Genomic DNA, 15,131 nt, shown 5'->3' on the forward strand with positions numbered 1-15,131 from the left:
ACCTACAGGTTAAAAAGGGCAGCCCTCTCTTCCCGCCTCAGTTTAGGTTTCCTGTCCATGATGGGAGATATCGCAGGTTTACCTCCAGAAGTTGGACTCCTTTCCCAGAGAGGGCCACAGCATGTGGTTGGAGCCGGTCCGTCCCGGTACTCTGGAGACTCCACGGTAGGGCTCAGTGGGGCTCCTCCATGAGTGGTGCGGCAGGCGCGACATCGCCTCACGGGGAGGTAGATGTCCGCCTGGTGTGGGGCTGCTAGCGGGCTTCCTTCCCCCGCTACAATCGCAGGAAATCCAGGTCGCGCCGGCGGGGCACGTGACAGGCGCGGCCTAGTGACGTGACTTCCGGTGCGCCGGGCAGGAAGTCCCTGTGACGTCACCGGAAGGGGCTGGAGCTCGCTCACATCCAGGAAGTACGTGCGAGCAGCAGAACGCCGGGTGAGTAAAGGACCTGGCGGCGATGAACCCACCTGGCGGGTTGAGGCCACCTGGGGAGGAAGACCAAGGAGCAGTTAACGCCCTCCTGGGTAAAAAAAAAAAAAAGGAAACACACACCCACACATGGTACCGGTATGGTCAGTATATAAAGGGTCTGGTAACATACAGAGGTGCTTCCCAGCCCATTATTACAGTGTAAGCTATGGGAGATTCACAAGAGCTGTCACCTAGGCAACAACATCTGCTGCAGGAGCAGCCCTCTGGGGAGTCCTCACAACTAGTGGCGCAGCGTCATTCCCGGCTAGGGTCTGGTCGTTCAACTAGAAAAGCTACCACTAAGAGCACGGTCCGGTGCGGCGTGATACCCCGCCAAGCATGTTGCTTCTACGGTACCGAAGGTTCTGAGGGGTGAGTGGAATCTTCGTGAAAGTTCTACTAATGTTTCCTCCTTCTTTCTATCTATAACTTTCTTTTAGAGCAAGAAATGTTACTCAAAATCCAAACACAGAGAATGTGCCTTATGTAGCTGTCCACTCCCTGATTCATATACCAAGAAGTTATGCCAGCTTTCTTTTAGCAAGGTGATGTCGGAGGAGACCCCAGATTTTTCCCTAGGCCTAAGAACTTTAATAAGGGAAGAAATAGGCAAAGCCTTGCAGGGTTCAGAGTCTGGGCATATTCCTCAAGAAACCCAGCCGGGTTCAGACTCTGAACTATCGGTCGCCTCCTCCTCCGCTTTCTCTTCTTCTGACAGTGAGCCAGATAGACAGTGCTTTCCCCTGAAGGAGGTTGATGCCCTAGTAAAAGCTGTCCGATCTACAATGGGGATAGTGAACACGAGGGCAGAGAAGTCAGCTGAGGATGTTATGTTTGGTGGTCTGGGACTAAAGAAAGGAAGGGGCTTTCCGGTAAATTCCAAGGTGAAAGACCTCATTGATAAGGAGTGGAGAAAGCCTGACAAGAAGGGTAGTGTTCCTCCATCCTTTAAAAGAAGATATCCATTTGAGGATGCTATATGTTCCTCCTGGTTAAAAGCACCCAAACTGGATGTTGCTGTTACCAAAGCTGCGAGAAGAACTTCCCTCCCGTTCGATGATATGGGTGCATTGAGAGACCCCCTGGACAGACGGGCTGATACTTTCTTGAAAGGGGCATGGGAGACAGCTGCGGGAGCACTGAGGCCAACAGTAGCAGCTACCTGCACGTCCAGAGCCCTGATGGTGTGGCTTGAACAGCTAAACAGTCAGTTGAAGGATGGGGCTTCTAGGAAAGACATTATTTCTTCCCTTCCACTGGTTCAGGGGGCGGCAGCCTTTCTTGCTGATGCATCTGCGGACTCAGTAAGGTTGGCAGCAAAATCAGCAGCACTTTCAAATGCGGCTCGGCGGGCCTTGTGGATTAAATGCTGGCCAGGAGATTTACAGACTAAATCCAGACTGTGCACAATCCCGTGCGAAGGAGAATACCTATTTGGTCAGACCATGGATGACTTATTGGAGAAAGCTGGGGACCCTAAGAGGGGGTTTCCATCAGTACCTCTACCCTCCTTTAAGAGATCGTTCCAGAAGAGGAAATTTTTCCGGAAAAGATATTTCAGGGAGCAAGACAAGTCTGACGAAAGGGGTCGAAAAGGTAGAGGTCTACTCTTTGGTCCGTCTCCAAAAATTGAGCAGAAGCCAGGGGATACGCAATCAGCCCAGGTGGGAGGGAGATTGTCATTTTTTGTCCCAGCTTGGGAACAGATTTCTCATAGCAATTGGATTTTAAGCCTGATTAAGTATGGTCTTAAATTTCAATTTAAAGCATTGCCTCACAAAAGATTCATGGTTGTTCCCTCCAGTTCTTCCCCAGAACGCCAGGCTGCCCTCGTTTCGGAAATACAAGCCCTAATAAGAAAACAAGTCCTGATTGAGGTTCCGGAGGCTGAAAAGGGTCTCGGTTTCTACTCCCCGCTCTTCTTGGTTCCGAAACCGGATGGAAGTCTCAGGACAATCATAAATCTGAAATCCCTGAATAATTTCCTTAAAATACATACCTTTAAAATGGAGTCTTTAAAATCCGTAATAAAGTTACTTTTTCCCCACTGTTATATGGTAGTGCTCGATCTCAAAGATGCGTATTACCATATCCCAATTCATAGTGACTATCAGAAATACTTAAGGCTGGCCATTGAAATTGACGGGGTGGTTAAACACTTTCAATACACTGCACTCCCCTTTGGTTTAGCTATAGCCCCGCGAGTTTTTACTAAAGTAATGGCGGAAGTTATGGCCCATGTAAGAGAAAGGGACATTCTAATTATCCCTTACCTGGATGATCTCCTGATAGTGGGGAACTCGTTTGTTCAGTGCGAGACCCACCTGCGGGAGACCATGTCGGTCTTAAAGAGCTTGGGGTGGTTTCTAAATTTAGAAAAGTCTAGACTATGTCCACTCAAGGTACAACTATATCTGGGGGTCATATTAGATACTAGGAAACAGCTATGTTATCTTCCAGAAGAAAAAATTGATAGAATCCGGGGGTTGGTAGCACAGTGTATACGTAAACCTTCTATGTCACTCTGTAAGGCCATGTCACTATTGGAAACCTTCACCTCCGTTTTTCCTGCGGTTCGTTGGTCACAATTACATTCAAGAGCTTTTCAGTGGGATGTGTTGTACAATAACGCAGCTTTAGAGGGGCATCTAGACCGTGAGTTTACTCTAGGTCCTCGTGCCATACGGTCCCTTCGTTGGTGGTTACGACAAGACAATCTTGCTAGAGGGGTTCCCTGGGAATGTAGTCCAACTGCAGTCTTGTCCATTGATGCAAGTGCTGCAGGTTGGGGAGCTCACTTTGAAGGGAAATTAGTGCAGGGAACCTGGTCAATCAGTGAGCGACAGTTGTCATCAAATGCTAAGGAGCTTCTGGCGGTGCAGTATGCGTTCAACGAGTTCCTTATATATTTTCAGGGCCAGCATGTCCGTATACTCTCAGACAATCAAGTCACGGTAGCTTACATAAACCACCAAGGGGGAACCCGCTCAAGAGACTTGATGAGGGTAGCGAACCCACTTCTGCAGAAAGCCGAAGATCATTGTTCCTCTCTTTCGGCTACTCATCTAAAAGGGAAGGAAAACATCACAGCGGATTTCCTCAGCCGTACTTCTGTAAAAGAGGGAGAGTGGTCCCTAGATACGCAAATATTCTCCAGAATCGTAGAAATGTGGGGCCTTCCGACTGTGGACCTATTCGCAACAAGGGCCAATCGGAAAGTGGTAAATTTTTGTTCCTTAGACCTCAGAGAGGGACCCCTGACAGTGGACGCCTTCATGGTTCCCTGGAGTTTCCCTCTGGCGTATGCCTTCCCTCCCATGATCCTGCTCCCAGCAGTGATAAGAAAGATCAGGGCAGACCGGGCCAGAGTGATACTTACATGCCCCTTTTGGCCCTAAAGACCATGGTTCCCTTATCTCCGGAAGATGTCCATATCGGATCCCTGGGTTCTTCCGGAGATTCCGGACCTCCTCACTCAAGGGCCACTTTCCCATCCTCCAGTCTCGAGTCTACATTTGACGGCGTGGAATTTGAGAGGGTGTTATTGACCAACAAAGGATTCCCCGCAAATGTAGTGAATACTCTCCTGGCTAGCAGAAAACCTGTTACCACCCGTATTTATGCCAGGACCTGGAGAAAGTTTCTGTCCTTTGCAGAAGTTAAGGTGGAGGAGGCGCCCCCTATTGGGAAAATTCTGGAATTTCTGCAGCGGGGCTTGGAATTGGGTCTCACTACCAGTACCTTGAAAGTACAGGTGTCGGCGTTGGGAGCTTTATTTTCTTCCAATATTGCAGATAACTATTGGATAGCCCGTTTTATAAAAGCTTCCTTTAGGTGTAGACCCATTACCAAAGCAAAGATGTCTCCCTGGGATTTGAATTTTGTCTTAGATGCCTTGACCAGTCCTCCTTTTGAGCCACTAGATTTGGTCTCCCCCAAAATTATTTTCCTAAAGACGGTCCTGTTAGTAGCCCTAACTTCAGCCAGGAGAGTCAGTGACCTACAGGCCCTTTCAATATGCCCTCCATTTACCCAAATTCTGGACGATAGGATTATATTAAAACCTGATCCAGCCTTTCTTCCTAAAGTGGCCACTCGATTCCATAGAACCCAGGAGATAGTTCTCCCGACTTTTTGCTTCCCGCCCAAAAATCAAAAGGAGGAGAGGCTTCACACTTTGGACGTTAGGAGGTGCGTACTAAAGTACTTAGATGTATCACGTGGGTTTAGAAAGGATAAGTCCCTATTTATATGCTATCGGGGGCTAGAAAGGGTTGTAAGGCCTCAAAGGCTACAATCGCTAGATGGATCAAGGAGGCCATTTCCCTCGCATACTCCTCGGGGGATAAAGAGATACCAGAGGGGTTGAGGGCGCATTCTACAAGAGCAGTATCAACCTCCTGGACGGAGAAGACAGGGCTTTCCATTGAGGAAATTTGTAAGGCTGCCACTTGATCTTCTCCCTCTACTTTCTATAGGCACTATAGATTGGATCTGGGTGGCTCTGCAGATCTCATTTTCGGGAGAAGGGTGCTTCAAGCTGTGGTCCCTCCCTAATTTCCTTCGTCTCTGTAATTCTCTCGTGGTGCTGTCATAGGAGACCGAATAAAGCCTTAGTTACTTACCGGTAACGGGATTTTTCGAAGCCCATGACAGCACCTTTATATTCCCTCCCTTCACTGGTGTTGTGCACTCCCGTAGAGTTGATTTCTTTTTGTGCACCCTTGTGGGAAATTGATGAAAAGTAATGTACTTAATGTGATTATGTTTTGTTATAACTAACCTTGGCGGTACTCTCATGCTCTGTTAACTAAACTGAGGCGGGAAGAGAGGGCCGCCCTTTTTAACCTGTAGGTTTCCTGTCCTTGATGGGCGGATCCTCTCTCTCGTGGTGCTGTCATGGGCTCCGAAAAATCCCGTTACCAGTAAGTAACTAAGGCTTTCTTGGCTGTGTGTTTGGGATCATTGTCTGCTGATATGTCCACCATCGTTTCATCCTCATCATCTTACTAGATGGCAGCAGATTTTTATCAAGACTGTTTTGGTACATTTGTCCATTCATCCTTGCTGCAATTATATGAAGTTTGCCATTGCCATATGCTGAAAAACCGCCCTACGCCATGATGTTCCCACCTCCAAACTTCACTGCTGGTATAGTGTTTTTGGGGTGAAATGCAGCGCCTTTTGGCACCTCTAAATATGTTGTGTATTGTGACATCCAAAGAGTTCAATTTTGGTCTCATCTGACCATACTATATTCTCTCACTGTTTCACAGACTTGTCTAAATGTCGTTGATCTAACTTTAAACGCACTTGGGCATGCTTTTTGTTCAGCATTGGAGTCTAGCGTGGAGAGCGTGCATACTGACCATGGAAGTTGAGTGTATTAGTTTTTGTTTTCTTTGAAAAAATTGTACCTGCTGATTCCAGGTTTTTCTGTAGCTCTCCACAGGTGGTCCTTGGCTCTTGGACAATTCTTAGACTGTGTGCCCATGATGCGAATTTAATGCGTTTCCCGGCGGAAACGCATTAAAAACACTTGTTCAGTTGTCTGCCATGCAATGATAATCCGCATGTGCTATGCACATGCTGCGGAAATTTCCGCTGCGGATTATCATTGCTGAAAAGTCCGCAGCACAACCATTATTTTGGCGGAATCGCGGCGTAAATTGACGCCATTGACTTGCATTGAACCGCATTGACTTATTATGCGGTTTAATGTGCCGTTGGTACCCGGGTCTGGAGAAGGTGAGACTCTCCTCCAGACCCAGGTACCATTAGTAAAAAAAAAAGAATTTGCGTGACCTGTCACATGACTAAATGACGTCATGGCAGGTCCTTTTACACCACCGCTGAACGCCGAGGACATAGGACTCACCGGAGGGGAGACTGCGGGCCACCGGAAAGGTGAGTATAATTTATTTTTAACATTTTAATTATTTCTTTTACTATTGATGATGCATTTACAGCATCATGACTTGGTCACACAGTATAAATCCATGCCAGTTGCATGGATTTATATTGTGTGGCCAACTTGTCAAGCATTTTTCCAATTGATGCTCAAAATCGCTTGGAAAAGTGCTTGACAAAACACATGCGGATATGCATGCACAAGATGCTTAAAAAAACGTTTCCTCCTGTCAGGAAAAACGCATGTAAAATCCGCATGCGTTTTTTCTGCCATGGAGATGCAGAAACTCTCAGGAAAAATCTGCATCAATTCTGCATTGTTGGCACATAGCCTTATAATTCTTTTCACTTCTCTGTCTGAAATCTTACCTGAATGCACCTCATCGTGGCCACTTTATGGTGAAATGATGTTCTTTCCACTTCTGGATTATGGCCCCAACAGTGCTCACTGGAACTTTCAGTAGTTTAGAAATTCTTCTCTAACAAATGCCATCATTATGTTTTGCAACTAAAAGGTTGCAAAGGTCTTGAGACAGCTCACTGGTTTTACCCATCATGAGATGTTTCTTGTGCGGCACCTTGGTATTGAAACACCTTTTTGTAGGCAATCAGTTGAACCAGCTGATATTATTTTTGACTAAGTACTCTTTAATTACTGATAGATTTCAACTGGTGTCATGACTTTTCATGGCTTTTTGCAGTTCTTTTTCTTCATGTGTTACATAATTTTTCCGTGTGTCATTTCTCATTGTTACACACAACTTAATTTATGGACATCTATGGTTTGATTTCTTTATCTGTGTGGACTGGATAGGTTGTTACCGACATCTGGTGATAATTTAATGTCAATAGCACCTTTAGAAATATATTTACTTAGAACATTGGTGACGTGTTCAATACTTATTTAACCAACTGTATCTACCCACACACAAAAAACACATTTATGCATTCTTCTACCCCCTGTGTTCAGTACACAGAGCATGTCTAGAAATCTCTCCCTTAGAAGTCAAGAAGTGTCTCAAGTCTACAGGTTCCGATTGTCCATGTAGCTGTTAACGGTAGCTCAGGCAAAATTATTGACCCCAAAATCTTGTACCATATATACGTTAGAGTGCAAAGATAGTGCTGTTTGTTAGGTTATAGTAATGCCTTCTACACTTATATTTAGTGAAATATTTTAGAACCTGGCATTTCATCCTAACCGTACATCTTTGTAAGCCAGTTTTCCAGCTTAGCACTGAATCTCATGTTGTGGAAGGAAGTGGAAGCCACAATCTTATAGGGGATCTCGACCACAATTACAAGCCAAGAACCAGACTTCAAATTTTGTAACCTCAAAAACATCTTGAAACCAGTTATATGATGCATTAGTGCAGATATTGGTGTTTTGAAAAGATGACAGCCAGTAAAACCATTCATGTGTGAGAGTTGTTAATGTGAAAGTATTGGGGAATATCCTTGTATTGTTTTGTGCCTGCTGACAATTTAAGTGCTCATCACTCATCTCTACAGACCAGTCCTTAAAGTATTAAGGCCCCGTCACACTAAGTGAGATTGCTGCTGAGTCACAAGTTTTGTGACGCAACAGTGACCTCAGCAGCGATCTCGCTACGTTTGACACGTAGCAGCGACCAGGCCCCTGCTGTGAGATCGCTGGTCGTGTCGGAATGGTCTGGACATTTCTTTGATCGTTGAGGCCCCGCTGGGTAGCATGCATCGGTGTGTTTGACACCTTACCAACGACATCGTTGGTGACTCAGACACAGAAACAGATAGGCGTGCATCGTTATACAGGTCGCTACGGGTTGCCGCATCATTGCTGCGTCGTTGGGAAGATCTGCCTGTTTGACATCTCACCAGCGACCACATAGTGACGCAGCAACGATCCCTACCAGGTCGTATCGTTGTCGGGATCGCTGTAGCGTCGCTAAGTGTGACGGGGCCTTTAGTCCCATGTCCCATTGAGTGGTGAGTGGGGCTTGTTACGCCATATCTACTGACACCTGCTGGGACAGTTGCACACAGGGAAGGTGCCAATCACCCACATTTCCCAGCAGGTATCACTAGATTTTGCGACACTTGCTCCTCTCAATGCAGAAATTAATGGATTCTGTTTAAAGAGAACCTCACAGCACTCCTGACAATTTAGTAAATGCTCCATGAAATAACAATTCTCCGGCATCTTTTATAAGTACTCTGCAGTGCATCCTTCCCCTGTTATTCCACTTAGAATCTGTTACGAGTTGTGGTGTGACCCTACATGACCTCCCTCCGTTTAGTTGACACATCCCTTTGTCAATGTGAATTGCAATTTTCCGTCATCGATTTATTCATATAGTTTCTGGAGGAATAACAGAGGAAAGACACAAAAAATAAGTCCAGAATTTTTATTTTATTGTTGTTTTTTTTTAAATACAATTATTACTTAACACAGGCATATCAGGAGTGGCGACAGGTCCTCTTTAAATATCTGATAAATCCCATTTGTTCAATGATCAACTAACATCTCAACACCTTCCAGTCTCTGTTGTTGTTTTTTTAACTGATTACCTTAGTATGGGTGAATTATCTTTCATACTCCCTTGTGACTAATCTTTTGAAGTATACATGTCCGTTTATTTTAACTTAGCAGGTCCTCTTCCAGTTTGAGTCCAACACAGGAGAGTGTTTTGACTGTTAACTCATGACTGGAGATGTTTGAAGATGGCGGGCTGTGTGGTCATTTCCATAGCTAAGCCAGCCCTTTACACAAGCAGAGAAACAGATCTGCGCAGAAGCTTCTCTAGCAAGTAATTTATCTCACCCAAAGCTGGATTCACAGCTACATTGCTCACTGTATATTGTACTCCATGCTGCTGTTTATGTCTGTGTAGTACTAAAGGAAAAATAAAGCAGGAATCCATCTCACTCTATGTAATGTCTTTGGGACACATCATAGCAGCTTTTCTCCACCCAACTAGCTAAGAGTCAATTGCAAATTAGAGAGAGTCTAAACATGGGAAAATGAGGGATAGAAATCATATGTTGTCCATAGATGATGTTCTTTATGTACACACACAGGATTGCTTATTCTAAAAAAGTTGCTTGAAAATATATTCCCCTTTTAAGTTTACAATGTTATTAACATATGTAACCAAAGAGAAAAGGGTAGGGGGGTATGTGCCAGGAACAACGTACAACAATGTTTTTAATAAAAACAATAATTTTATTGAGTCAAAAGAAAATTATATATATAAACAACAATACAGTAAAAGCAAAAAACACACACAGGTGACAAAGAGAGTTGGTGAGTGAGCTAATCACATAGAAGATTGAGTAAGCAAGTACGTGTGTACATGGGTATACCAAAAGCAAATCACCATGAGGTAGATTTCAAAGTAACATAAGAGAACACATATTGATTCACCTAGACTGTTAAAGCCTATCTAGAGGGCCTTAAGTATGGCAGCAGTTAGTCATGCATCACAATTACAGGTGAATCCCCTTTAAGAGGAGCATTGTGTATAATCTATAATAGAGAATAAATTCAAGAAAAAGAAGGGAAAGAGTTGCAAATTGTATACACACAAATGATCAATAATACCTAAATGTGGTCAGTTCACCCATCAGGAGACCTGACACGTGTTTCACCACAGCTTCATCAGGGGACACCAGTTGTAATTGTGATGCATTACTAACTGCTGCCATACCTCTAGATATTCTTTAGCAGGCTAGATGAACCAATATGTGTTCTCTTATGTTACTCTGAAATCTACCTCATGGTGATTTGCTTTTGGTATACCCATGTACACATGTGCTTACTCAATCTTTTATGTGATTAGCTCAGTCACCAACTTTCTTTGTCTGCTGTGTCTGTGTTGTGTTTGTTTTTACTGTATTGTTTTTTATATAGAATTTTCTTTTGACTCAATAAAATGTATGTTTTTATTAAAAACTTTGTGGTGCGTTGTTCCTGGCACATCCCCCCCCCCCCTTTTTTTTCTCTTTGGTTTCATATTTGCTTTTGTGCCTTATGGGGACTCTAATCTAAAAATTTGGGTTAAATTGAGATTTATCTGACAAAATATTGTTAACATACAGTAATCTTTGAATCTTCATAACTTAAAACCACATTCACCGCTGCAGACAGTCTGAATCTGCGGCACAGTTGATTGTAAGGTTCGTCTAATCATTGTGGGTATTTTAGTGGCTAAAGATCTGCATTGCTAAAAGGTGTGCACTGCTTGTCTAGTAGCGCCTCTCTACAGTAAAGTGCATTACTACATGTGCTGTGCTGCTATTCACCTGGTCCAGGAGGAGCTGCTTCTTTGGAGACCAGGTGAGGGCAGGTCAGTTTTATTTTTCCCACACATCTGTTCTGTTCAGGACCGGGAAGAATCTCCTGTCCTCTGAATAGAAAGTGATTGACAGCTTTCTGCAGCAATTGCAGACATTTATGTGCAAGGGCTTGCTTTATCTGTAGTTATCTGCTTTTTTTTCTTAATATGCTTAATAGAGATGACCTGTTGTTGGGCTTTTGGAGCTAATTACTCATTTTCATTAAAATTATGGCATCAAAATCAAGATAAAATGCGTTCAGTGTGCAATAATCAGAAAGATTAATTTATATCCTGCCTCTTTTTTCCTAAAGCATAGGTATATATGGACCCACCGCCCCTCACTGATGCTTTTTTATGCCATTGAGAGATAATTTAAAGTCAAATATTTTAATTCAAACAGCACAGCCAAGAAGTAAAGTATTATTTATTTTTAGAGCACCATTGATTCCACGGTACTGCACATGAGAAGGGGTTACATACAAGATAAAAATATAAATTACAGTGAACAAACTAAAGGCCCCGTCTCACATAGCGATATTGCTAGCGAGATCGCTGCTGAGTCACGGTTTTGGTGACGCAACAGCGACCTCACCAGCGATGTCGCTATGTGTGACACTTTGCAACGATCACGCCCCTGCTGTGAGGTCGCTGATCGCTGCAAAGTGTCCTGGACCATTTTTTGGTCGTTGGCCTCCCGCTGGCCAGCACACATCGCTGTGTGTGACCAGCGGGACCAACGATCAGGCTGGTATCTATGGTAAACATCGGGTTACTAGGGGCACGCGCGCACTTAGTAACCCGCTGTTTACCATGGATACCACTCTGCTACGGTGCACAGGAGGTTACCGCTCACGGTAGCAGAGTCGTATCCATGATAAACATCGGGTTACTAAGTGCGCGCGTGCCCCTAGTAACCCGATGTTTATCATGGATACGGCTCTGCTAAGGTGAACGGTAACCTCCCGCGCACCGTAGCAGAGTGGTATCCATGGTAAACAGCGGGTTACTAGGGGCACACGCGCACTTAGTATCCCGATGTTTATCATGGTTACGAGCCTGCTCCTGCTTCAGCAGCAGGCTGGCAACCGGGAGCAGGACATCGTGGAACGATTCTTTCCACGATGTCGCTGCTCCCCTCATCGCTGGTGAGCCTGCCTGTTTGACAGCTCACCAGCGATGTATTAGCGACGCAGCAACGATCCCTGGCAGGTCGTATCGCTGCTGCATCGCTTAGTGTGACGGGGCCTTAACAATGACAGACTGGTACAGAGAGGAGAGGACCCTGCCCTTACGGCCGTACATTTTACAGGATATTTTGTAAGGAGACAGTAATTTATGAGTTGAAGCAGCTCTGGTGGTGGGGAGGTGACAACGAGGTCATTTCAGGCTGTAAACTTTCTTGAAGAGATGGGTTTTGATCAGTTGTGTTGGGGCACAGAATTCCAGAGGATTGGGGACACTTTGGAGAAGTCTTGGAGATGATTGTGTGAGGAACGTATGAGTGTGGAGGAGAGAGGGAGGTCTTGGGAGGAACAGAAGATGCGTGTTGGAAGATATTGGGAGATAAGTTTGGAGTAAATGAGAATGGATTCACTTTCTGTATATATTCTTGAACCAGTGTTAGAGATACAGTTGGGAAGGTGCCCGTATTACTCTCTAAGAAGCTCTTCCTCACATACATTTTGTAGAGATTCTACTAATGTTTCCAACGATATTTTTGTTTTTTTATTTGCATTAATGTCAGATTCCCAGGCAGCATGTATACGATACTGATTTCAGCCAGGTATGTTTAACTCAGAAACTGTTTAAAAGTTGCTGGGGCCGAACCGCAAGGAAGACTAGTGGGACAGGCGGGTCCCCAGTGGCTTCTCCCGACCCTCCACCTTGGAGTGACAGGTCTCTGTATGCGTGTATAGGATACCATCTCGCCAAATGCCGTCAAAAATGTACTCTAAAGTTAAGTTGTTTTTAATTTTGAACGTTCAAGTCTATGGATCACAAATATGCATCTAGCGATATTTTGAGGCAAGTTAAAAAAGGACATTTCTGAATGTAACACAAACGTAGCATGTCTCCTCCAGGTTTATATCCTTTGATTCTGAACCTAGGTCATAGGTTTACTAGCGTGTAGATTGCAGTAGCCAGGATCAGCCTGATCTTGCTCTAATGAACTGCAAACAAAAGAGGATTTTGTCACCTGATGTGCCAACACATTTTCAAGAGCAGTCATATTTTCTTGGAAGAACTTGTGGAAAGGTAGATAAAAATTTTTCATTACGCGCATATGGCTGTTACTTCTGGATCTGGTTTGCAGAACAGACATGTCCGACTGTTCATGGTTAGGAACATGAAATAAAAACATATTAAAACATCTTTTTTATATGCAGAATTTGAGTTGATTCCAATGAATGTTTTTTTTTATAAAACTAGGAAATAGTAATATTCTTTATCCACTGCCTTTACTCACCAGATCCTTTGTTCTTTATACTACACGTTATTTTTAGGACTGTTGCTATTTGAGCATGGATGATTGATCTGACATCTTGTTCCCTTCCTGACAATTTGTTACTTTGTATTTGTCTAATGTATTAAAGAACAAAATAAGTAGTTAATGTAATAAAAATTGAAATAACATTTACAAGTTATTTTATTATATTGTTATTGTAATGTTTCCATTAGTGTCTGTGTGTGCAGTCAGATTTATACAAGTATGCAAAAAATACTTAAGATAATGAATCAATATAAGTTTGATTTAATTCTAAAAGTCTCTAAGAAAGTGTAACAGATAAAGTGCAGTAACAGTCATCAATCAAATCATTGATGACAAAACTGTCTAACGTGTAGAAATGAAATAAGCCATTTAAGGGAATCTGTTAGTAGGTTTTTGCTATATAATCTGAGAGCAGCATGATATAGGGAAAGATACCTTAATTCTAACGATATGTCACTTAGTTGGCTGTATTTTATTGTTTCAATAAAATCAGTATTTTATCAGCAGGAGATTATCTCTAGAGAACTTGTTGTATTGTGCCTACTTGTCCAACCACGAATTGGCAGCTTTTTGTCAATATACAGTGTACACAGAGAGCTGCCAATCAGTGGTGTGGGCGGAGTTATTCACAGAAAGATGCCAATCGGTGATGTGGGCGGAGTTATACAGGGCTCAGTATTTGAGCTCTGCTAGATCTGTACCAGAGAAAACTATGATTGTGTCACAACAGCTGCACCCAGTAATCTAAGTGATGCATCGCTTGAATTAAAGCCTCTGTCCCTCTATTAGATTACATGGGAAAATGCTACTGCAAAATTCCCTTTAAGTTAGAAAATATAGCAAAGGATAAGCTGGACGGAGGAGTGGTCTGCCTATCACAGTGTACCGTTACTTCCACAGGGAATTTGAAATCTTCTGCAATTTCTTGACACTAGTTGTCCAGTTAGTATATTAGGTTATTATTTTTATTGTCAATTATTTTTTATTGTCTCTTCTTAGGTGGAGATTGAGACCTGCTGTGTCTTTTTCCCAAATGACAGTCTACCATCCCCAAGCACTATTGTGTCAAACGACATACCGGGAACTGTGAGAAGTTGGTACCACGGACAAGCTTCCATGCCGGGAACTCTTGTTATCTGCTTGCCTTCTATTGACATTATTAGCGCTGGGCATAAACTCATTGAGCCCATTCAAGAGATTCCGTTTGTTGTGCCAAGACCCATAGTGGAAGAAGGTAAAGCAGATTTTACTTCTTACACCATATTTACCTGCCTTGTATATTTACTGTTTTTATATTGTATTTTTAATTGGTTTGGTGAGCCGAAAAGGTTGTCTGTTTTTATTCACATTTTTTGTATGTTATTTCTTAATTACCAATTTAATTTGAAAACTATTTTTGATAGACCCATTTAGCATTTTATTCGCGTCTTTATTGAGTCTTTTAATATCCTCCACGGGGATCTGTTATCAGATTTCACAATATCACAATATAACCTGCATACAGTATTAAAGTGCTGCGGAATATGTTGACGCTATTGAAATAAAAATTATAGTTATTCTTAAAGTGAATCTGTCAGCAGAATTTTGCCCTGTAAATTGAGAGCAGCATAATGTAGGGCAGAGAGCCAGATTACAGTGATGTGTCACTTACTAGGCTGTGTGTTGCTGTTTCATTAAAATCAGTGTTTAATCAGCAGGAGATAATCACTACAGGACAAGGTGTGTGGTGCCTTCTAATCCAACTTGACCCCACCACTGATTAACAGCTTTCCGTCAATATGCAGTGAACACAAAAAGCTGGCAGTCAGTGTTGTGGGCAGGGTTATGTAGAGCTCAGCATTCAGAGCCCCGCTACATCTGCAGCAAAGAAAACTGTGATTTTATCACAACTGCTGACACCCAGTAAATTAAGTGATACATTGCTGGAATCGGAGTCTCTG

The 15,131-nt window shown here is 43.3% G+C and overlaps 1 protein-coding gene across 3 annotated transcripts in view; it reads left to right on the forward strand.

The window, feature by feature from the left end:
* VPS13B (vacuolar protein sorting 13 homolog B) overlaps positions 1 to 15,131 on the forward strand; it is a 1,155,013-nt gene that overhangs the window by 555,690 nt on the left and 584,192 nt on the right. For all 3 annotated transcript variants that reach the window (XM_073679617.1, XM_073679614.1, XM_073679615.1), the window contains exon 23: positions 14,191 to 14,425. In XM_073679617.1, coding sequence (XP_073535718.1) covers positions 14,191 to 14,425 — 235 coding nt within the window. The remainder of the gene's footprint in view (positions 1 to 14,190; positions 14,426 to 15,131) is intronic.

This window comes from Phyllobates terribilis, unplaced genomic scaffold (assembly GCF_046119375.1).
Source record: "Phyllobates terribilis strain yellow unplaced genomic scaffold, ASM4611937v1 Scaffold_4__5_contigs__length_816908805, whole genome shotgun sequence".
Classification (NCBI taxonomy): Eukaryota; Metazoa; Chordata; class Amphibia; order Anura; family Dendrobatidae; genus Phyllobates; species Phyllobates terribilis.